Genomic DNA, 23,831 nt, shown 5'->3' with positions numbered 1-23,831 from the left:
TGTTCAGCCATGTCGTCCATCCATCTTACTTTCCCTCTCAGATGGATCCCTGTAAATTTGGTTCAGTGTGACATACTTCTTCTCCCTACACTCCCTCTGACAGTCGTTGAGGCGCTCACCTTCTGCCATATACTGCAGGACTTCTTTCACTTGTTACCAGTCGTGACAGCAATGCTGGTATTGTTTTCACCTTGTGAGTCTGTATGTGTGTCATCATGGCAAAATGTGCTCCTGTAGACACATACTGTAGCAGGAACTTATATGGAGGTGGCTTTGAGCATTTGCTGCAACAACACAGTCATGAAAATTGACAGGTGTATAGTTGAGATCCCAATAAAGGCCGAATTTGAAAAAATGGGTATGATCCCAGCAATGGGGCAACAAGTAGGGATGGGGCCCCCACACTCTGCGAACCTGGCACAGTAACCATGCAAAATACAGTCACAAAACTTTACAGGTGTGTAGTTCAGATCCAAATAAGGGCTGAGCTCAAGGATGGGTGTGGTCCGAGGAAGGGTGCCGTAAATTGGGCGTAAGAAGGGGCCATTGCCCGATAACTTTACGCCCTTGGCACAAGATACTCTTTATCGTATTGTATTGTTTGACTTTTTAACATGACAAACAAATATGATGTATTTTTATTTATTTTATTCTTAATACAAGTGAGAAAACGTGAATAGAGTAACTGCCTCTTTGTGTTCTTTAGCCTATATGTCTTTACTTGAGCAGATAAAAAAAATCTCACTTTTCTCCATTAAATGACTCCTTTGTTTTCTCTTCCTCTTCTTAACACTTAATTAACTAAATAAGATCTATATAATTTCAAATGGTGAAAATATAAATTTGCACCAACAGTCTCAGCTATTACTGCACTAATAAAATATGCCTAAAATGAACGTACATCTCAATCTCAACAGAGCCTGTGAGCCAGAAGTATCTGTGCTAGACTGACAGGAAGTCGTTGTTCATCTGACCAATCACATCAAGAGAAGTCCAGCCGCAGCAGGACAGAGAGGACTCGTCCCACACTGTAGCATCTAACTGTTTGTAGCTACGTTAGCTCTGTCATGAAGTTAGTCGGCCAGCCTTCATAAAGCCTGACTGGACGCACAAAAGCAGTGGAGGTCTGTCGTTTTGTTTACTGCGATACAGACGAGTAAAGCAGCAGGTGAACGACGTAACATTGCGGGTGGATGATATCGGCGGAGATGTGTAATAAGCTGCATTGGACTGTAAGGATGTACCTGGCTGCCAGCCTATCAACTGACAGCTGTCACCGCTGCTAGCTGCTCGGCTAGCCGGCTAGGTGAGCTAACGGCTAACAAGTGTTTTCTCGGGCTTTGCCGGGCTCATTCAGCAGTACCAGTACCAGTGCTGCTCTCGGCTCACAGTGGACAGCGGCGACTTCTGCATGAACGTTATATCTTATTATTTTCTTAACAGAATTTGACTCCGTCTGCTGTTCAAATCATGAGTTAGCCGCAGGAGCGTCGGACCGCAGTGTTGGGAATATTTTGTAGTCCAGTTAGCATTTAGCTTGAAGCTAGCTGACTGCATTCATTCAATTATTAAAAAGCTGCTAACGCGTTAACACAAGAGCCTCAACGACCAGGGACTGCGTATCTACAGTCACAACTGTTGCTACGATATATATTATTACATTTTTGGACTTGACCGTGCTTTGGATATATCCTCGGGGAGGAGATGAAGAAATTCTTTGACTCTCGTCGGGAGTTGGTGAGCTCCGGGCCTGGCCCCGGAGCCGGTGGAGGAGGCGTTGGTTCCGGCGGCGGTGGTAGCTTCATCGGACGGGTCTTCACCATCGGACGATATCAAGTGACCGTCGAGGAAATTGTCGCCGAAGGTGAACTATGTGGATTACACTCATGTCCCACAGACACGTTTAACTAGGTCCACAATATGAACTGTACCACAGTGTTGTGAGGATGGGCAGTTAAGTCACATTAGTTAAATGAATGGGCCCATTTTTCTTGGGCTATGGCCTAACTAGATACACCAACATCTCTTTTAATAAGTTATTTATGGGAAAGGCAGTGGTCATGCTTATTGGCACAAGGCTATAATAGATGTGTCCACCCAAGGTTGCTCTTTTTATGTTCATTTAATGGCCGTGTAGCTTTGGTCCAATCAGACTTTTCTTGTTTGTCCTGAACTTGCTCTCCTCTGTGTAATGATCACTACAGTGGAAAATGTTTTAAACCTGGGAAAGGGTATATGTGTACAATTGCCAGTTTTTCATATCATCTTCTTTTGCATTACTCTTTTCCCTAAAGGCTGGGAGGAACAGTGAATAACTGGATTTCATTACTGTACTCTTAACCTCGGGGCTGGGAGGATCAGCGAATAACAGGTTTTTCTGCCGTGTTGTAAAGGACTGATGCCATGCTGAGTCATATAATGATATTTACAGAGGGAGTGTCTAAACACAGATTTCAGAAGTTTTGACGAACATTTTCTTGCAGGGTTAGAAGGAGGGAAAGGTATCAGGATGTGCAGCCACATAAAATATGACCTCCTGATAAGGTGGGACTTTCATAACCTACCTGGGGCCTGCACTTATCAATGTTAAAAGAACCTCGCATGTTGATTAGCTCTAGGTCAGAGTTAAAGGGTGAAAAATGTTTTTTTTTTTTTTTACTTTTTTATACTTTTTAAGGTAGTCGTAACCAGAACATGGTTAAACAGGCTTTGTGATTGGGCTGACAGGTTTCCCGTAGTCATTTGTCTTTGCAATGAGAGTCTGCCATGCTGTGTTAGCTAAGAGCATCCGTTACTAAATAATAGATGAATGAAGACTGATTAATTCATCAGTACTTTGGATGGGCCCTGTCTGTTTGGCCACACATGACTTTATGAATGGGTTAGACATTTAAACACAGCCCTATCTTGCACTGAGATGGCAGTGGAAACTTTTTGTGGAATTTGTTCATTTCTGAGTGTGTTTTCTTATCACTTCTGTAGAAATGTTAGCAAGGCACCATTGAAATAGTGGTAATTGTTAGGCCTCATTAACAGGATTTTTGCATAGACAGTGAAAGTTAATAACCTACTTTCCCTAAAACGACAAATCTTTCACAAAACGCTTGTTGGAATGTTTTTCTGCAGATCAGATTGCTTCTTGCTCCAGCAGTAGGCCTTGCAATGTGACTCCCCCCAGTGTCACTAGACCTATTTATTCAGATGGTTTTGGTTGTAGTCTGAGCTATTAGTTTCTGTTAGCTGGCTGCTCTGTTTGGAAATGGTGTTTTTCCCCCCCCCTGTGTCTACTCCCTTTGTTGTCATTGTTGAACTCTTTTGCCTTCAGCTGAAATAAAGACACTTTCAACAATGTACAGACAAAAGCAGTCAGGCACATACTGGCTTTTGTAGCTTTAGGCCGAAAGGTTTGTTATTTCAGGTATTTAGGCTTCAGGCAGATGTCTTTGATTTGTTCTCTACCAGTTGTCATCTGAGGATTTTCCAAGGCACCACTTTCTGTCTTTAGAATCAACAAAATGTGTTTTCTCCTGTCTATATAGAGTTGCAGCTTTTAACATTAGCCCTGTTCTGGAGATGTATGTAACGTGTGGCATTGTAACAGAGTCCCAGTAGACCCAGTTCTTGCAGTCATTGCAGTTTTGTGTAACCTTGCAGCGAGCTGTTTGCAAACATCATAGTAGTCGTAATAGTCCTAAGTCAAGATGGTAGCTGTGTAAGTTCCATTACACTGATGACAAATTGTGACCAAACACTAATCCTTGCTGCACTTTTCATAGCAGCGTCTAAAGTTGTATTTTTGTGCATTTGCTTGAGCGTGTATTCAGCCTGAGTGGTATAATCCTGACAGTTACGTCAGGAGGCACTGTACTTACAATCACTCGCTCACACTACCTGCTGAAATTGTAGACCATGGCTAAAAATGTTGCTTAAGAAGGCTGCTAATCCTTCTAATTTCTTAAAGGCATCTCAGATTAGACTGTGCAAGACATCAGAGGTTTAGCTGTCTGAACTCTGACATGCACACACACACACACACACACACACACACACACACACACACACACACACACACACACACACACACACACACACACACTTAAAGCCTATGTTTCATGTGCTCATCATGAGGTGTGCTTCCCTTTCTCTATTGTGATTCAGGAGAGAGTCTCAATCAGTTTGCTAATGAATGATGATAAACCCTCATTGAAACCCACTTATTTCATTAGTGTTCTTCTGACACTACCATATCTGTTGAGGCAGCGCTGTGTTGCACATTCTTGCACTTCATCGTGAAATTTCCAGTATTGAATTCATAGCTGATGACATAAGTGAAATTTTTGTGTGTGTTATCATCTATGGTGACCCAGCTCCACCCTGTCCCATGGAGGACAGAACACTGAAACAGTGTGGGGGTTATTGTATTTATTATACTGTTTGTACTCCATTCATTTATTTAATGATACAGGCGGCTCACAATCATGTTTCCCGATGCTGTCCTAATCAAACGCAACCCAGCAAAGTCACATGGAGCTGCGTTTGGCTTAGTTAAGCCTGCTGGATGAGTAAGCCCAGTGCATGGCATTAACACAAACTGTGAACAGAAGAGCTGCAGTAACAACAGCCTTTAACAGTGAAAGCTGCTACATGCTGTCAACATAAAATTCAGAGATAACCAAATGCAAGCTAAGGCCAGTTAATATCTAGAAGTCAGTGAAGACAGCCCCATAGTCCACAGTTCAGTGCAGTACAGTATGGGTCTATTATAATGAAAAACATGAGATGAGATTCATGTGTAAATTATATCTCACTGTAATTTGACTCTTATATATTTATTCATATCTGTTGGAAGATTGTTTCATTCATCTGTGTGATTGTTGGGGGTTTGAGTTGGAGGGATGAGCCATCTTGCGGTTTTGTGTCAGCATCACTGCGACCAAAGGTGGGATGATGAATTCTCTCACTTCCCGTATCCTTTGTAAGTAGTGTCTGCTTTTTGCATCCTTCCCCTCAGCTCAGCTGCTGACTCACACAGCGCTGTGCCAAGCATGCACTCATACATAGGTTTCACTTTAAGCGCCCCTTTTCTTACCTCAGCACTATGATAACATGGAACAGGCCTACATATATTTAGTTTAGCAGAAGCCAATTCCATAATTTCATCAGTCAGCCACATTAGCTGCCAGGATTAACAGATGTCTGATCTGTCAGGGTCAGAGCAGAGCTGTGGGATGTTTGACTTGAAGCCACTCAGTGCTGTCATAATCACTCTAATTGACATACAATACTTGTAAGGGAGGAGGCGTTCTCTGTTACACAGGTGGAAAACTACAGAATTTCTGCAGCTGAAAGTGACTGTAGTAAAAAGTGAAATAAACCAGTTTTTAATGTCACTTTACATTTTATATGTTAAAAAAACAACATCACCATGTATGATGTTGCTGCTCCTACAGCCATATCTCCCAAAAGTGAGATAATTGCATGATTCTGTATTACACTGTATTTAATTGGTGTTTTACTTTTGAAATGGGTCTGTGCTCATTTATTTTCTCCTTCTCTATCTCTACATTCATTCGCAGGAGGTTTTGCCATAGTTTTTTTGGTGCGGACTCATCAAGGTGTTCGTTGTGCACTAAAAAGGATGTATGTCAATAATGAACATGATCTGCAAGTCTGCAATCTTGAGATCCAGATTATGGTGAGTAAGAAAGTCCAAATGACCGCAGAGTGCAGAAAAATAAAGAAAATATTCCCATTTGAAAAGCTGAAATCACATCATTTTGACCCTTCTTTTCTTTGAAGATTACTGAAACCGATTAATCAATTATCAAAATAGTTAGGGATTAATTTGAATGGTTGACAACTAACCGATTATTTGATTAATCATTGCATGTCTAGCTTCAAGTCCTATGCATTTCATGTACAAACACTCAAAGATATCTAAAAATACTCTTTGACCAGGAATAGTAACTGAAGGGAACTCAAGAGTTGGATTGTAATGAATGCAATCTAATCTCCCTTGCTTTCCATTTCCTAACTGGAGTCCTTACTGTAAGTGATACTAACCAGTTCCTGCAGCCACCCTTGGCAGAGATTAAGAATCTCTCTAAGGTTAAAAAGAAAAAGCCTGAACTGTTACAAACATGGATGTATTTTGTAAATTACTAACCCAGATGTTTTAGGACTGTAAAATCTATAGAAAACAGTATCGCCATTGTTTGTCATGGTCGCTGTCTCTGTTTGTTTCCACAGAGGGATCTAGTGGGCAACAAAAACATAGTTGGTTTCCTGGACTCCAGCATAACTGCAGTTGGAGCTGACGATGTGTGGGAAGTCCTAATCTTAATGGACTTCTGTCGAGGTAAATAGGCCCACCCCCCATGCCTCTCTGTCTGTCGAATTCAAAGCTCCATTACCCTCGGCTCATCACTTCATCCTGTTCTGTTCAAAAGCAAATGGTCAACCGACAGCTGTCGTGGTCAATAGAACTGTTTCAGTCAATACATAGCTGAGTGGTGTTATTTATAGAAAGTTTAAATATTAACATCACTGTGTAGTTGCTGAAGCCATCTAATGCTTGTAGCATAAGATAGAAGAGATTCACAGAGTGTTTTGTGTGTCTGAAACAAGACTGTGAAATATTGAGACTAGCTGTTTTCAAAACTAGATCAAAACTTGGGGGAAAAGTAAACTTTTAAATATAAAGTCTCTCATAAAAGTCATACAATATACCTTAACTTGTTACCAGCTGACATGTATAGACCTATTTGTTTTATGCAGGTGGGCAGGTGGTCAACCTAATGAACCAGCGGTTACAGACAGGGTTCACTGAAGCCGAGGTGTTACAGATCTTTTGTGACACCTGCGAGGCGGTCGCTCGACTGCATCAGTGCAAGTCTCCAATCGTACATCGAGATCTCAAGGCAAGCCTAGTTCAATTCCGAACATACTGCTTACTGCACAATTCAAACTAATTCATGGCCACCCTAATTGTTTGGAAGTAATTGATTGTGACATTGTTGTTTACCTCGTGTATTTTCAGTTATGACAGGTTTCATCTTGTCTTCCTCATGTAGGTGGAAAATATTCTTCTGCACGACCGGGGACACTACGTCCTCTGTGATTTTGGAAGTGCCACTAACCGCTTCCAAAATCCTCAGACAGAGGGGGTGCCAGTTGTGGAGGAGGAAATCAAAAAGTAAGGGTTATTTTCTGGGCTCTTTACACCTTTGACCCTTTCTCTTTATTAAAAGTCTGAAGCTTATTGGTCTGCTGTTAACACCAGGTACACAACTCTGTCATATCGCGCTCCAGAGATGGTCAACCTCTATGGTGGAATGGTTATCACAACAAAGGCAGACATCTGGGTGAGAAAAACCGTGTTCATTTACACCATGCCACATTATGCTGACTGTATGATCACATTAATTTCCCATGACAGTGACTAATGCATTAGTAAGAAACTAGACACAGACTCACATTTACATGAAGCGTGTCGTTTGTCCGTACAGGCCATGGGTTGTCTACTCTATAAGCTTTGCTACTTCACGCTTCCTTTTGGGGAGAGCCAAGTGGCTATCTGTGATGGAAGTTTCACAATTCCAGACAACTCCCGCTACTCCCAAGACATGCACTGTCTCATCAGTGAGTAACCTTGTTCCTCAGAATATACACACCGCCCTACTTACAGCATGCGTATATCACATATTGTGCAATAACTGTAAGTTGTATTTTCACGTGTCTGACTCAAAATAAACATCCTTTGTCCGTTGTTCCCTCAGGATACATGCTCGAACCTGACCCAGATAAGAGACCAGACATCTACCAAATATCCTACTTTGCCTTTAAACTGGCGCGACGAGAGTGCCTAGTCCCGAATGTACATGTAAGTCACCATGGCAAGAGGAATGGCAGGAATTTGAGATGAGAATATGCTGTCGGGTTAGTGTTGAATGTTAACAGTTAAGTCAGCTCTCTTTTTTTTCCGAATTATTTTAACTTTTCATGTATCTCATGTACAGTGATTTCAGTTGTATTTATAAGGAAAGTATTCGAGGACATAATGATATTAGAGGGAAACTATGCTTTCAAGCTTTTTGCCAGTTGGCTACCCTCCATTCGTCGTGCCCTTTTCTAATGTATTTACAAAGTAGCTCTTTAATTTGTCTTCTGATTCCGCCAAATCTCTAACCTCACCCCTTAAGTACTATTAACGTGGGCAATAATGGGGCATTAATAACTCACTTAATCACTTAATACCTCAGTGATGTAAGAAATGTAAGCTCTTTGGTTTGGTTATCCTTGATCAAATAAAAATTGTACATCATTTTACTGTTGTAGAATTCACCTATTCCTGCAAAACTTCCCGAGCCTATCAGAGCCAGTGAAGCAGTGGCCAAAAAGAGTCAAACCAAAGCCAGGTGAGTAAAAAGCTAAACATCTGAGTGTTATCTTTATAAGAAACTTCCACATATCAGTTTTTTTTTCTCTTTTTCTTCAATCAGACTCACAGACCCCGTTCCTACCATGGAAACCTCAATTGCACCTCGGCAACGACCCAAGGCCGGCCAGGCTCAGCCCCAGCCGATTTCAGGCATTCTTCCCATCCAGCCAGCTCTCACCCCACGGAAGAGACCCAATGTGGCTGCTGGAGCACCACAGGCCATAGGTATAAGTAGTTCTGTGATACCCCTGTGTGTCAGGGTTAAGAACATTCTTACTATGTAACAGGAGCCTGTGTTTATGGAGACAGTTATTCTACACTCAAAGTGACATCATGTATTTAACTTAACATAGTGAACTGCTCAAGAATTTGACCCAAAGGGCTTTTATTCCCTGTGGTTCAATTAGCCCATTCTTAAAAGGCTTTGAATTGTTTTATGAGGCTTTTGACATTCACACTGTGGCCCACTTGCAAAGGCAGAATAGATGGTGGCGTGATGTCACATTACTCATTCACTTGCTATGTCTCCAGGGAAGTAGTGTTTGTGGTTTGAAATGTATAATGTGTTGTAATAATTTTGTTTATTTATTTAGCTATGCTAAATATTTGTATGCTAAATAAATTTATTCATTGTTAGAATATAGTAGAGTATTTCCTTTTTCTTGGCTAGATATTCTGACAGATATACCGTACAAGCACTTCAATCACTTTTCATTTTTACAGAATGCCAAGCGTTTGTGTACCTGGTATTTGGATGAAAACAGGAATCTAATTGTGATTGTTATTTGAACAGACTTTGGGTGCATTTTAAAAAGGTAATTTTGATTTGATAAATTATAGGTCTGTGTTCTTCTCATTGTTCTTATTTTTTCCCCCTCCAGGTGTTGGTATCAATGTCCCACCACCAGCTTCAGCCCCTGTCCACGCTGCTCAACAGGCTCCTGCTGCACAGGCTGCACCGCAGCCAACTCAGACAGCGAATGCGCAGCCACAGGCTACACCACAGCACCAGCAGCTCCTCATGAAGCAGCAGCAAGCCTCAGCCTTCTTGAGCCCACAGAGTAACCAGCAGGTAGGCATCCTGGCAGAACAAGAATGGAAATGCTTTTTTTGCCACACTGAGTGTCTTTAAATCTCACAAAGGGATATGGAAGGACGGTGTGTAAAAATGCTGTGCACACATAGTGATATGTTTTCAGGGAAGAGAGTCACATTTTCAATCCAAAAAACAGTATTGGAGGTTTTAGAGCAAATTGTTTCAGGAGAAAATGTTGTAACTTGAGAATACATGCTCCCTTATTTGGAGAATAGTCCTGCTTCCTCTAGCACTGACATGCTTGATTTTCCACTGTCTCAGAAAACATTTGACGAATGAATGATTAAAAGCAATGGATTTGTATTAGATATAATATTTGCACAATATTTAGGTAGTGCACATGAGTCCTTCCAGTTCTCGGAATAAAACCATTGTATCTGCATGTTGACCTGTGTAATGGAACATATGCAAAACAAAGGGTACTTGGCAACATTTGTTACCTATCTATTTATTTGATTAGCTATGATTGACAATACAGACACAGTTTGGATTATCAGTTTGTTTAGCAACTCCTGTTTCATTTCACAATATCACTATCCATCTAATAACACACACACACGCACACACACACACACACACACACACACACACACACACACACACACACACACACACACACACACACACACACACACACACACACACACACACACACACACAAATGTCTCTATTGAACTGGAAATGAGCCTTAATCTTAAACATACAAACACATTCTTCTGAGGACCTGCGTGTTTGCTCAACTGGGGTATCTGTTTATCTCATGGTGCAGAGTGTAAAATTCAGCTACAGTAATTTCTTTTAAATGTAGGTATCCATGAATGAACAGTAACACCTCTGATTATTCCCTCTGTTGCTGTTTTTTTCCTGCACCTGCCTGTTCCTGGTTTCAAATTTGTTCTTGTAAAAGTCATTAGTATAGTTCAAATATTACACACATACAATGCTATTCATCACTGGTGTATTTTGCAGACAGAATCTGTGCTTTTTGGTACAGAAACCTAAATGTTGTGGGGTGTCTGTCTCCCTCCCTTTTTCTAATGTCTTGATTTCATTGTGTGTACTGTCAAAACGGTGGAAAATAAACCCTGAAAATGATGCTATAAAAGACTGCTGCGCTTGTCAAAGTGACAAAGCTCGGCCTTCCTCATGCTTGGCTGTGTGGTATTCCTATGAAGCATCAACTGGTACAAAGCATCCAGCAGCAGCAGCAGCAACAACCAGCAGCATCTCAGGCATCTACCCTGCTGCAGCCCAAAGCTAAGCCTGTTCCTCCAGTTATTGCCCAGCAACTGCAACACCACCACCAGCAGCAGCATCAGCAGCATGTAGCCCCTTTCCATGAAACGGCAGCCTCTCATCTGACCCCCATCCCTGAGTCTGCAGTCATTGGTCCTGCAGCTGAACCAGATGTTGTGGTAACATCCTACTCCCGTTGTCTTCTGCTGCTCTTTTGGGCCTGGGAGCTGATTCCCAGCTCGTTTCTAACCAAATCACATCCAAATTGTTTGCTTTTCCTCATGTAGGGCACAGGAAGGCAGGGATGGTTTCCCAGAATATATTTAATGTGGCAATGTGAATGCATTGTAGCTGCCATCAGTGCTGCAGTTAAATCCTGTATAAGTAATGTGATAACCAAATCATTATGTGTTGCTGCTTCTTTCAACTATCAATTGTTTTTTTTCATACTTTGTTGATCCTACTTTTGTATTTTTTGCCACTCTTTTAACTCTCTATTTATGAGGTGCTTCCTTTTCTCTCTCCTAGGAATACTTTCTTCCCCTTGCAATAGCAGCTTTTCTCTCTTTTTGTTGTGGTTGTGGTTTTCAAGGAAATATTCATTTTTTCCCCAGACTTTATTCTCCAGTGGATCTTTTTTTGCATGGTTTTTATATGTTTGGGGATCTGATTTGTTTCTTTCGCCTCATGCACTTAAAGCAGAAATCATCTCTTTTGGCATCAAGGAAATTTTCATCTCATATTTCCCCCTCTGTGTCTTTGTCTTCTCATAGACGACTGGCCGAGTGATTCCCAAAGTCGGCTCATTGACACCCCCTTCGTCGCCAAAGATTGCTCCTAAGAGTGGCCACAGGCGCATATTGAGTGATGTCACTCACAGTGCTGTGTTTGGGGTCCCAGTCAGCAAGTCCACCCAGCTACTCCAGGCAGCCGCAGCTGAGGCTAGCCTCAACAAGTCCAAGTGAGCAGAATTTACTCCCTTCAGTGATCTGAGGATGAACTGTCCTTTCATGGCACTGAGTGAGCGGCGAAGGCCAATAGACAGTCCATTCATGTAACAGAACCCCCGAAGGAGGATAAATGACCCTTTTACATCCCAGAGAATCCAGCTTAAGAAGAATCACTCAATTCAGTCTTTAAATAGCTCTGCTGCTCACTCTTATTTGCATATATCAGTAGGCCAGTGTCCACAGAGCTAACAGCCATGATCAAATTTCACTGTTCACTCTTCCCTGTGTTTGTGTTTACACCTCTGTGTACTGCAGATCAGCCAGCACGACTCCTTCTGGCTCCCCCTGCTCATCCCAGCAGAGTGTGTATCATCCAGGTGATGTGGATGCACAATCAGCCCCTACTGCACCCAACAGCCAGCCCAGCTGGAACCCCTTTGGGGATGATAACTTCTCCAAGCTAACAGCAGAGGAGCTGCTAAACAAAGACTTTGCAAAGTTGGCTGAGAGTAAGTGCAACTTCTGCTTAATTCCACCTGCAGAATTGGTAAGTACAGTAGTTGTGTGATCTAAAAATATTTTCTACTTTTTGCTTGTGCACAGCTGCTGCAACAGGAGAGAAGGTGACGGGCTCCAGTGAGAATCTTATTCCAGGGCTACATGCTTTTCCAGGTAAGTCTTTGCCTAATTCTTTTCAGTATGCTTTGGCATTGCTTTACATACTTCATCTGCAGGAAGGCTTCTCTTTCAGTGATATATCAGTTATCAAGTGGACATCTCTCTCAATATCTATATTCAGCTATTCCATATTGAGATTGTGGGAATTCAACCATATTTTAGGGGGGATTTTGACCCCTTTATGTGTTGCTCTCTTGGCGAATGTCTTGAGTTGTCATAAAATGTAGTGTATGTCTTCTCTATCCCCTCGCCAAACTCCCATTCTTTTTCTGTTGTTCAAACCCTCACATTCCTTCATTTGTTCTTCTCCATCTTTACTCACTGTGCAATGTTAAGATGAAAGATCTGCAGACATCATATGTGCAGGTTCAGCGTTGTTGACTGTCGTGGACCCTTTTAATACCTGCTCGCTCTCTGACACCACAGGTAATTTTCTTGTCACAACATGACACAGAACGAGCCGTGCCTTTGATTCTCTCAGGGCCACGAGCCACGTTTTTTTTTTATTTACTTAAGTAGTTTTCTGGGTACCACACTTCCCAGAGGTTAGTTTATGAGTCCTAGTTGTGTGGTTCGGATTTGTACACGCTCCTATCTTGTTGACATAGCAGGCAGCCTCACAGTGGCTCCTTGTCAGCTTCAATGAATAGAGACTGTAGCTACAGCTAGATCGCATCTCATTTGCAGATCTGTGCTTTCTCTGTTGCCTGGTAACGCGAAGGACAAATTCTCCTTTGTTAATTGGATTGACTTACTGCTGGAGGAGCCTGCTTACCAGTGCCACTAAGAACAAGAGCAAGTTAAGCATGCTTTCTTGTTAAAAAAAAATGACCCAGCCTTTTATGTTCTCCTCAGTTGAGCTTTTGGCCCTTTTAGAAGTGCATACTTCTTAGCTGTGTAACCTCCTTTGTGTAGTTGCCAGAACTGAGGATAAAAATGGTCCGGACACAACATAATCAGGCTGTGGTTAATCTTCTCCATCCAGCCTAAGCTGGATGCAAATAAGCAAACACAGTCTGACTTTTGCTGATGGAGTAGAGAGGCGTATTTAGGATAAGGACTGTCTCTTTGGAATAAAGTAAAAGAAATATGGCATACTCTACAGCATTTTTAACATTACATATGCTTTCTATTGACTTCACTGACTTTAAATGGATTTGACTTTTCTTTTTTTAAGGATTTTGTTTTAAAAAAGCTTTTCATTAGTGTTGGCCTCTTTTCAATAGTGAAGGGGGCAAACGGTCACATCTGCTGTGCCATTTTCTGAGCCAACACATTCCTTGACCTACCCCACCCCATTTTGCCCCATAGCAGTTTCCTGTAAGTACGAGCTGCAGTGAAGTCAGTATTTTGACGTTTCATGCATGGACTGTATTTCAACCTAATTAAATCAGTAATTGTTTATAACAAAAGACATGCATAATTTAAGATTATATATATTTCTTTATGATGGTCTGTCAAAAATCCCCTCTTCTCATTTGTCTGCAACGGCCCAAAAATGAGTTGAGAGGCAGAAAACTCACTAATGCTGTGGTTTGTTTTGTATAATCAAATGTTTGGTGTTGAAGTTTGTACTTCAACAGTGTGAGAAATGCTCAATGTTTTCTGCAGTAATTGTTTGGCACCTCAATAATGCTGGTAAAGGCTGGTAGAGTTTGGTCCTTTGCATGGGATTTCACTCAACTTACTGGTCTTGAAGTGTAATGACTGTGGTGGGCAGAACTACACAAACTAACAAGTCAATAAATCATTTTAGCATTACAATTGTATTATGGTTTCATGCAAGCAACCTGATTTGCAAGTCATGTAAATGTAAAATGACCTTGAAATGTTCACACGATCATCATCCTGTCATGTTTTTTGTTTGCTTGTTTGTTTGTTTTTTTGCCTTCTGGGCGCTCTCTAACAATGTAGGCAATGTTGGCATGTGTACAATATTTTAAATATTCCTAAAAAATCCTTTTTCAATATGTTATCACGTTGCTAGAGTTTCATATCTCTTTACTTTTCTGCTCCTATTCTATTTGTATGCAAAATTCTCCCTCAACGCCTTTTCTCTCTCACCATCTGTCTGTTGCCATCCTCTCTCCATCTTTTTTCTTTTGCTTGCTCACAGAGAAGCTGATTGAGGGACTGAAGTCCCCTGAAACTTCTCTGCTGCTCCCTGATCTCTTAACCCCGGCCAACCCCTTCAATAGTCCTGCAGAGAGCTCCTCCAATGGTACTAGCTCTGTTTTTTGTCCCCTGCCTTGCCCTAAAATTCCCAATCTGCTCTACATGCATCTTGCCTTCCTCCTCTTTCACTCACATGTTCATGAAGTCCAAAAGACTTCTGGGGAAAGAAGTAAAGAAGGCCTTCATCAGTTGTATTCCTACTAAGGCAATCTTGTTTTTTGTTTTTTTAGAGTATTAATAATGTCTGTGTATGACTGTGTTTTCTATGTAGTGAAGGCAGAGGTGTGTGTGGATTCACTGATTCCTGGTTTGGAAGCCCCCCAGGCCCAGCAACACTCAGTCCAGCCAGAGCTCATCCCTGCCAGCAGGCCAGGTTAGCATACTTACCGCAGAATTATTTTTATATAATTATTTGCACATTTTCACTTAGGAATAATAGTTTCCAGAAGCCATAGAATGACCCCCTTGTCACTTGTTGATTTAATCTCGTTTTTACAGAGGGATTTTTACCTCCGCCAAGGAGGTTATGTTTTCAGTTTGTCTGTTTATCAGCAGGATTATGGGAAGAAAAAATAATACTATGAAATTTGGTGGGAGGGTTTTAGCATGGGAAGACCCATTACATGAAGCAGATCCGAATCACAGAGAGGATACACACATTTTTTTTTAACTTTCATTTACATTGCAAAAACACTGCATGTGTAGCAGTCTATTCAGTGAGAACATACCCAACAGAGTTTTCATTATCAATATCGAATCTTGCCTAAAATCCACCCACAGTCTGCATTCTAATGGTTCATATTAGCTGTGGCATAGGTTTTGGACTCATGGCTTCAGTTGTGTGTTAAAGAATAGCTCTTGTCCCTGACTTTGCAGCATATTTTCATTGGGATTTCCTCCAAGGCTTTCTTTTGATGCTGATAATTATATTCTTTCAAAGATAACACAGTAAATTGTCTTACTAACAAAATGCATTTTCCTCCGCTCCTTAAGTTAACAATCTTATTTGTACTGTGACCGCTTGTCCCTCTGGCTTTGCTTCGTCCTGTCTCAGACTCTCTCACTGGGGAGGACTCTCTGCTGGGTTGCGATCTGTTATCTCATACTTCTCCTTGTGGAAACCAGTCTGTTTCTGCTCTCCCATCCTCCGGCTCCTCTGCTCCTCCTGGCTCCGGCTCTGGATCCTGTCTAGAGGAGCTGCCGCTTGGCCAGACAGCTTCTGGTAAGACCTACTCTTTGCAGATTCACTCAGCTAGCCTTATGTCTGCTGGGCGTTTTGTCCTGTGAAACCATCACAGACTACAGATCCTTCCATGAAACACGAGGGGCTGTTCAAATGTGATGTGGAAATGAAATTAGGCACATTAAAATGACAGCTCCACAGACCCTTGACTCATCTGTAGAAGAGCCAAAAGCCGCTCTGAAATTGCATGGCTTTTAAAGACAGTGACTACCCTGGCTCCATCTATTTTGAATCTATTTGCATCCTCCTTTCTTTTTGCGCTTTCCTTTGGCTGAGTTAACTTCTTTTCCCCCCTCCATCATTCCTTCACTTACTCTTCCTTCACCGCAGACTCTGATTTCCTCATGTCCTGTGTGGAGAAAGGCAATGAAGACGAGTTTGACCCTATTCCTGTGCTCATCTCCAAAAACTCAAATCAAGGTAAGGTTAACTGAACCCCCTGAGATGAGCACTCACACTTGCTGAAGCCCAGGCTACGAGCCATAAAGATAAATGACGTATTCCCTGAATCAATTACCATAGCTCATTTCTGTGACTGCTGATGTGAAGCCTTGTATGGGTGTGCTTGTCACATTAAGGCTTTTTATCCCATCAAGCTCTCACATTAGTCGTCTTCCTCTCTTTTATTTTAATTGTTAATATACTGCCAGTGATTCTCCACCTTGTAGGTGTTTGGCTCTTTGCAGTTTTTTTTTAAAGTCTACTCATGATAGAATGGCATCCCCTAATTCTCCCACTGTAATGATGCAGCTGTATAAAATTACCACAGCTCACTCTCTGCCTGTTTCTCTTTCTCTTTCTGCCCCCGTTCATGCATCTCTCTGCTCTGCCATCATTTCCCCTTCATCTCCATCAACTCCTCGCTCTTAATTTCTCCATACAATATCTGTTAATATTACTTATTCTTTTGCTTGTTTTTCACAATCTCCTCCGGCTCTCCTTCCATGTCCATCTCTGTCTGTCTCTCTTTCTGGCACATTTCAGGTGGTCACTCGCGCAGCAACAGTGGCAGTTCAGAGTCCAGCATCCCCAACTTGGCCCGATCCCTTCTGCTGGTGGATCAGCTCATCGACCTCTAGAGGCGGTGGGAGAGGTCGAAGGGGCAGTGTGCAATCCTAACAAAGGAACAGGGGAGGGTGGGGGATAGAGATGGGGAAACCGAGGCATTTAATGTAGCACCTTTTATGAAGTGAAACAGAGGGGCCAGCATAGATTGGTTCATTGCAACCTTTCTTTTTTACGTGCCTCCTTGGTCTCAACTCCATCTCTCGCCTGATAAGCTGGCTTCTTATATCTCTGCTGGCCGCTGACATTCCCATGCTGTTAAAAAAAAAAATCTTTTCATTAATGCCTGAGCATATCTGCTTCTGTCCCGGCGACACCACTGGTCTTCCTCATGCTTTTCTCATACTCGCATTAATATTCCCTCATTGAGCACACTGCCATGGTGATCGACTCTCATCGTATGCTCACGTTAAACTGCTTGATCACAGCTGCATTGTGTTCACTTTGTGTACTTGTTCAGGGTCAAATCTTCATTCAAACAAGCCACCTTCAGGCATGCTCATTTGTGTCAGGGGTCTGACTAAACACTGGAGTGTCAAAACACTGTAGACCTCCAGGATAATAAGGCGATGCACTTTCCTGTGAAAGCTTAAACTAAACTATTGACCAATTAATGACGCATCCAGAGTGAATCCCTGAGAGCTGGTTGCACTGATTGAACCAGTTTGTAGACCAGTCAAGACAAGAATGTCAGCTTTGGGCAGTCTTTACGGATTTCTCAGACTGTTTGCTGTTGTGCAAGGAGAATCGTTTCAAACTGTCTTTTCACCATAAGAATATAAGTCAAATATGTTCCATTCTGTGCTGCTATTCCAATATAGATCAGTAAACATGTTTTTAAGAGCTGTTTATCCAAGCTAACTTAGTACATGTATTCAGCGCTGCAGCTTCTGCATAACTGTATATTGCCACTTATTTCTGGATGGGTATTATTTCCCCTAAAGCTACACCTGTCTATATCTAAAACTGGTCAAGTCAGTCTGTTAACATGGCTGATTAGTTCGACAGGATGCTTTTCTTTGTCACTTTCTTCGTCACCATTATCTACAACACTTCGTAAGACTGTTAATGGTTTGTGTGCATTTTATAATTACATCTTTTCATGTGTAGGGCCATAAAGTCACCATCATATCTTTGACCCATTGTCAAGATAAGCACAGCAGAAAACAAAAGGGAATGAAATGATTTGACCTGTAACCATGCCAAAGCTAAAGGAAATATTTTATTACTATGAGCATTACCAAGGTTTGCCATGTGTCAGTCGGCTCACAGAATTTTTAGCAGCGTACCAATGCTACAGAGAGGGAATGTAGATTTTATTATAGGTACTGGGCTAAGAAAGAAGCTTTACGTGAAGAGCTCCTTTTCCAATTGACATTCTCTCTATCTTATGTATCCAGTCTAGGTCATTTGGCAAACGTGACATTCATTTCAGCCAGAGGAGAAAATCTTTATATGTATATAAAATCACTGTTCGTTTTGCTTGTGACTGCACTGGTAAAAGTAGATTTTTTTTTTAGAGTGTAATATTTAAAGGCATTTCATCTATCATGGTATGAATAAATGGGACTATTATAGATGGCGCTTTAGAATGAATGTATGGACTGAGAACCATTATGAAATGTGTCAAATTTATAAGGATATATAGATAAAGATTTATGTGTATGAAGCTGTATTTAAGAGCGCAAATATGTTGACCCTCTCCTCTGTCTTTTCTCTCCATGTCAAGCATTCAGCTAGTGCTTTGTTTTAGATGTCATCATCGAGTCATGATACGAAGTGCTTATGACTTACCTGACTGGCTAGGGGTTTTCTTTACATAATACCAGTACTTGTAAGTTTTCTGTATATTAACGGGGAGAGATTTGATCCAACAGAGCCGATGACGGGAATAACTTCCTGATATCTCTGTAGCCCCTCTCACCTCTGATAACTGCTTTCTTTCATTTGGCTGGTGTTCATAAGAAAGGCTTGTGTGACTTGACAGCTGTATATTACATCTAATCACAATCACTCAAGGACTTTTTCATTTTGGCGTTTTCTCTAGCCAATTAAAGTATAGGCAGAAAGTACATAGGCATGTCTCTTTTTATGGTCTGTATCACCAAGATATGTACATACAAACAAACAAACAACAGTACATTTGACCTAATATGCCATCTGTGGTATATGCTTGAAGTCAGTTACATGAATAGTTTTTCCCTCCTCCTCCCAGTATGACATATTTTGAAGGATAGATAGCACCACTGTAAGAATCTGCATGGGTGAATAAAACTATGCTTTTTTTTTTTCTTTCCGTCGAATGTTGTTCAGTTAAGTCATTTGCATTTTTGTGGCTAATCTATGCAATCCTACAATAACGCGTCATGTTCCTATAACACACGACAGTGCTGTATTCTGTAGAGTTCTCGCCTTGGCTGTAGAGTTTAACTTGTGTTGCTGTGTGAAACCAATGTGCTTGTGTCGGTTGGGTTGATAACGGTGGCAGGTGTAGAAATTAGTTTGACTATATCCAAATGTTTGACATGATTCGGCAGATGTTCATATGTCAAAGCAGGACCATTGTGGAGTGTACTTCTATTTTTATGATAAAGGTTCAAGAACAGAGACACTGAATAAAACGCATTAATGTGAATGTAAATGAAGTATCTTTGAGTCATATTATTGGATTTTTACTTGTAAGAGCAAAGTAGTGAGCTGGTTTTTATTGACGGTCTGAAGATTGATTCTTCCATTTTCATTGTTTTAATTAGCAGGCGGACTTTTTTTTTCCTTCTGGGAACCAAATTAGATTTCAAATACTCTTGTCTTTTAGCAATTTCTGCTCAGATTTCAGTATTAAACCACTATTTAGTGCCTTGTACTATGGAAATATATATGAACCTCAGCATCATCACACTTGAGCAGTTGATTTAAAGGATTATACCATTGTTTTTTGGGGGGTTCTTTCCTCTTCCTTGTCACCCCTTCATATCTCCCTGAAAATTGTTAAACGTTCATTACTTTCATGATTCCTGGCTAGAAACTTTGGGTCACCAGACTATTCGTTTTTTAAGATTGCATCATAGATAAACTGTAGAGCCTATGGCCTGTATTGATAGCTGTTATATGCCACATGATTACATGACCAGTCTCAATGTTTGTTGTTGCTGTTTTTGGAAGTCGGCTCTAACCTGTGATATGATCTTAAGGTCGCTTTTCAGTCTGGTTCAAATCATGTAGGTAGTTGTATATGAAATGGGCTGTGGACAGTTTGAAACAGACGAGTGATGAAGGAAATACTCCCAAGAAGTAATACAAAAGAAAAACCGGTGTTTTCCTTTAATGGCTGCAACTAACATCTTCCCAAGAGCTGCCAGTTAACAGCTGCTGTCAACACTGCTGAGGTAAGACTGATCTGTCTCTGCTCATCTGTGCAAACCTGTCTGTCCCTAACTACCTCTACTTTTGCTGTGAAGGCTCTTTGTCCTTGTTTCCACAGACCTATATTGACTCCCTCTAGCTCCTTCTACCTCGGCACGATCAATTCTAACTAAAAAAAAAGCGAAGCTGCTGTTGCTTTTTCCCCTAACACCAGGCACTGTTTTTGAAGGTCATTGCAGCTGTGCTGAAACCAATTTGTGGAAACAAGGTTATTTGATGTTCAAAGCTGGCCAGTCTTGTCTGTCGTACGTGACTTGTTCAGAGTAGAATGTGTTTGTATTGTTGTGCTGGTTTCTCACTGTTGGGCCGTTCCTATTGATTCTTCAGTGGTTACAGATGATTCATCGGTTATATACGCCGCGTGTGACTGAGGTGTTATGGTCAGATAGATAAATGAGCAGCTTTGCCTCAAGTGGTAAAGTTTCTTGTTAATGACAATATGCTTTCTACTGTTTTTCTTCACCTCTGATATGTTTTTCTCTATCTTTGCTCTCTAGATGTTCAAGGAGAGAGTAATGGCTACTCTGTGCTTGGTGAGGGACAGGAAACTGCACCTCCAGAAGAAGATTCTCAAGCAAACGAGGGATGTGTGCACTCCAGCGATGATGATGATGATGTTGATGATGATGATGATGAGGAGGAGGAGGAGGAAGAAGGTCATATAGAAGAGCAGCAAGATAAGGGTGCCATTGAGAGTCAATCAGCAGTCCATGACTGCAGCGGTTCCAGACCTCTGCTGCTGGACTCTGAGGATGAAGAAGAACCTCAGTTGGCTCTCCACTCGTCACCTCACTCCAGCACAGTATCAACACAACCATCTAGTACCTTCCAACCTACTCCAAGCACCTTTGCTCCGAATCATTCCCAGCATGTGGATGAGCCAGGAAAAGGGGCAGATGTCGTTGCAGATGTTTTCTCCAAAGCCCCCTTTCGGATTGCGCAAGAAGAAGCGGCCGATGTGTTTGCCAATGCTCCGTTTCCACGTTCCCACCTTGCAACTCCGCAGCAGTTCGACGTATTCTCTCAGGCTCCTTTTGGAAAAAGAAAGGAGGCTACAGGAGGTCAGCCCTCATATCCTCATGCAGCAGGAGTTCACGCCGTGTCCCCTGATCAAGGTATTTTGGGACAGGTTGCTCAACAACCATTCCGCCCACAAGCTCTGGCGAAATATTCTCGACACTTTGAACCCCAGCAGCCAGTAGCAGCTCATCGAGTAGTGTCTAACTTAAGCAGGCAAGCAGCTGTGGCATCAGTCCCTGTTGGACCTCTACACACATGGACCTCAGATGTGAGCACTGTAGACCCCTTCGTCTCTGCACCCTTTCCCCTCAAGGCCCCGCAAGAAAAGCCCTGAATGCACAGTCGGAGATCAGGGCAGTGGGTATCGGTTCTCATTACTGAATTATGCAAACTATAACAGGCACACTGCATGCTGTCCCCAGCTCTGCAGCTGGACTGCAGGCCTGCATGGTCCTCATTCTTAGCTGGCTCCAATTAGTGATAGTGCAGGGTCATCTTTACACTTGAATGCTCCATTAGTTAGGGTAAGAAAACTGACATCATTCTCTGACTCCTAGTTGCTTTTTATTTTTCCTGTCACATCCTTTTATCTTTTTGAATCCTTAGTCCTTTTGGTACGTACATCTACACAAAGACAATATGGTGGTCAAGCATATGATTGTTTTCTTGCCTACCTCAGTTACTTTTCGTTTCAGCTCCAAAACACCACACGGTGAGGATGTCCATAGGTTGTCTGCAAGCTTTGGCGCTTTCATTTCCTGTATATTTGAGCTTTACTGTGAAACTCTGACCTGATAATGCCTCTTTCCTCCGTTAGTTTTCAGGAACGTGTGATTAACAAGAATCATAACTTTACAGAAGCTTGGAAGAGGAAAAGGCACTGTAAATATGTTTCCATCAAACATTACATTTGTAAACAACCTCACAATCATGCCCTAAAAGTCAATAGTTTTGGCCCTACGGTCTTAAGCGTGACAGTTTGTTATGAGGCAGATGCTGGATAAGGATGCATAGACATTTTGAGGATAATTTGTTGATATGAAATGTAACTTGTTTCATTCCAAAATGTTTGTATTTTGTCATGTCTAGTATTTGTGGTCACTGTCCTGTCTGATGAAAATGAAATATCTGTGTTTATTCTATGTAACGTACGAACCATGTTTAAATGTTAGGTATTGGAAATACATTATTGTAGTTCCTATGTTGGATAAATGTGGAACACTCACTTTCTTTTGTTCCAACTTACTTTATATCTCTGAAGCCTTACACTCTAACAGCACATCCATCCGACCACATCAAAGAGCATAAATCACTTTTGCCTTTTATGCCCTCCTTAAAAAAACTGCTGCATTTACTGTATATCATTTTATTGCACTTGCATTCAGCACCAAATACTGTCATGTACAACTTCCTTTTGCTGTCTGCAGTATTCTAATGCACCAAGATTGTCATTCAACTCTGTAATGCATCTCTATTCTAGGTCTCTATAAACACTAAATGTGTACTGTGACTCACACTTATGAACATCTGAAGTGGAAACTTCGACTGCAGCATAAATAAAAAAGACGCTTTCCTGTGGTCACAGATATCTACAGCACTTATGCTTCGCAGTTACAGTCAGGGATTGTAATAGAACTATCTTTAAGTGAGATCATGAATGGCGGCTGATTGATGACATTCCTTTTGAATTTATTTCCATCGTCATTTGGGAATATTTTATTGTCTTTGTGCTCTGTAAAATCATGGAACACTTTTTGGTTCCCACCATGGCACTTTTAAGAAAGGGGATCCAACCTGTTTAAGCCCAAAGTTTAATTCATGTATTCCTCTGTTGCAATGTAAAATCTTGTTTTCTTTTTTTGTTTGAAGTGTATAATCATTTTTATATATATATTATAAATGCTTACTTTTCTCACCCAACTTGTATTCATGAAGGTTGCACATAGTCACTGACAAAGAGTCAGGGTTCCCTAAGAATGATTGTAACACAGCTGTAAAATGTATTTCAACCAGTGTTGATTAGGAAATCTTTGGAGGATTCAACAACTGATGATACTGTTGGACAAAAAAGCACTCGAAATAGTTGTTATGCTGCACAGCCTGCCTTTAAAAACGATGTTGTAAATCATTTTAAAAATAACTATTAAATGAATGTAAATCAATGTTTTGCAGTTTGAGGAGTTATTTACCATCATTGAAACATAATGGGGATGTAACTAAGCACACAAGTACTGTACTTCAATACAGTTTGAGGCACCTTTAATTTGAGGATTTCTATTTTATGCTAATGTATATCTCTGTTCTACTAGATCTAATTAGGCATTGTAAAATAAGATATTCCTTTATTAGTCCTACAAAGGGGACATTTCGATATTACAGTAGCAAAATGGATAGTAAACAAAAAAATCTTGTATAGAAAAATATGAACAATTTTAAACACAGGGAAGTATAAAATGATATACTATATACAATAAATGTTTAAATTTACGCTAAGGCACAGAGGAA

General features: G+C 41.2%; 1 protein-coding gene across 7 annotated transcripts; it reads left to right on the top strand.

Annotated features, from left to right (window-relative positions):
* The first annotated feature begins 1,098 nt into the window (after positions 1-1,098).
* Positions 1,099-23,399, top strand: LOC310945826 (AP2-associated protein kinase 1-like). Of its 7 annotated transcripts, none has more exons than XM_083912049.1 (20): positions 1,099-1,864; positions 5,577-5,695; positions 6,250-6,358; positions 6,778-6,920; positions 7,074-7,195; positions 7,283-7,364; positions 7,509-7,641; positions 7,779-7,882; positions 8,338-8,417; positions 8,502-8,665; positions 9,322-9,512; positions 10,712-10,951; positions 11,546-11,733; positions 12,038-12,231; positions 12,326-12,394; positions 14,517-14,621; positions 14,847-14,948; positions 15,630-15,797; positions 16,149-16,238; positions 20,804-23,399. In XM_083912049.1, the coding sequence occupies exons 1-20, from the start codon at positions 1,705-1,707 to the stop codon at positions 21,658-21,660; spliced, it is 3,420 nt and encodes a 1,139-aa protein (XP_083768175.1). In that variant the 5' UTR covers positions 1,099-1,704; the 3' UTR covers positions 21,661-23,399. The 7 variants fall into 7 exon arrangements, with proteins under 7 accessions (XP_083768175.1, XP_083768173.1, XP_083768174.1 ...); XM_083912047.1 differs by lacking the exon at positions 10,712-10,951 and adding an exon at positions 16,803-16,902 and having other exon boundaries at positions 20,804-20,906; XM_083912048.1 differs by lacking the exons at positions 10,712-10,951; positions 15,630-15,797 and adding an exon at positions 16,803-16,902 and having other exon boundaries at positions 20,804-20,906.
* The last annotated feature ends 432 nt before the right edge of the window (positions 23,400-23,831 follow it).

The sequence above is a fragment of the Echiichthys vipera genome (genome assembly GCF_963691815.1).
Source record: "Echiichthys vipera genome assembly, chromosome: 4".
Lineage (NCBI taxonomy): Eukaryota > Metazoa > Chordata > Actinopteri > Perciformes > Trachinidae > Echiichthys > Echiichthys vipera.
Note: the sequence above shows the minus strand (reverse complement) of the source record. Positions and strands in the feature narration are given on the sequence as shown.

Coding starts and splice junctions, on each gene's coding strand:
- LOC310945826 (XM_083912049.1), top strand. CDS start 1,705: ATGAAGAAATTCTTTGACTCTCGTCGGGAGTTGGTGAGCTCCGGGCCT. Junction 8,418..8,501: donor AAGAGTCAAACCAAAGCCAG/GTGAGTAAAAAG, acceptor TTCTTCAATCAG/ACTCACAGACCCCGTTCCTA. Junction 14,949..15,629: donor CATCCCTGCCAGCAGGCCAG/GTTAGCATACTT, acceptor GTCCTGTCTCAG/ACTCTCTCACTGGGGAGGAC.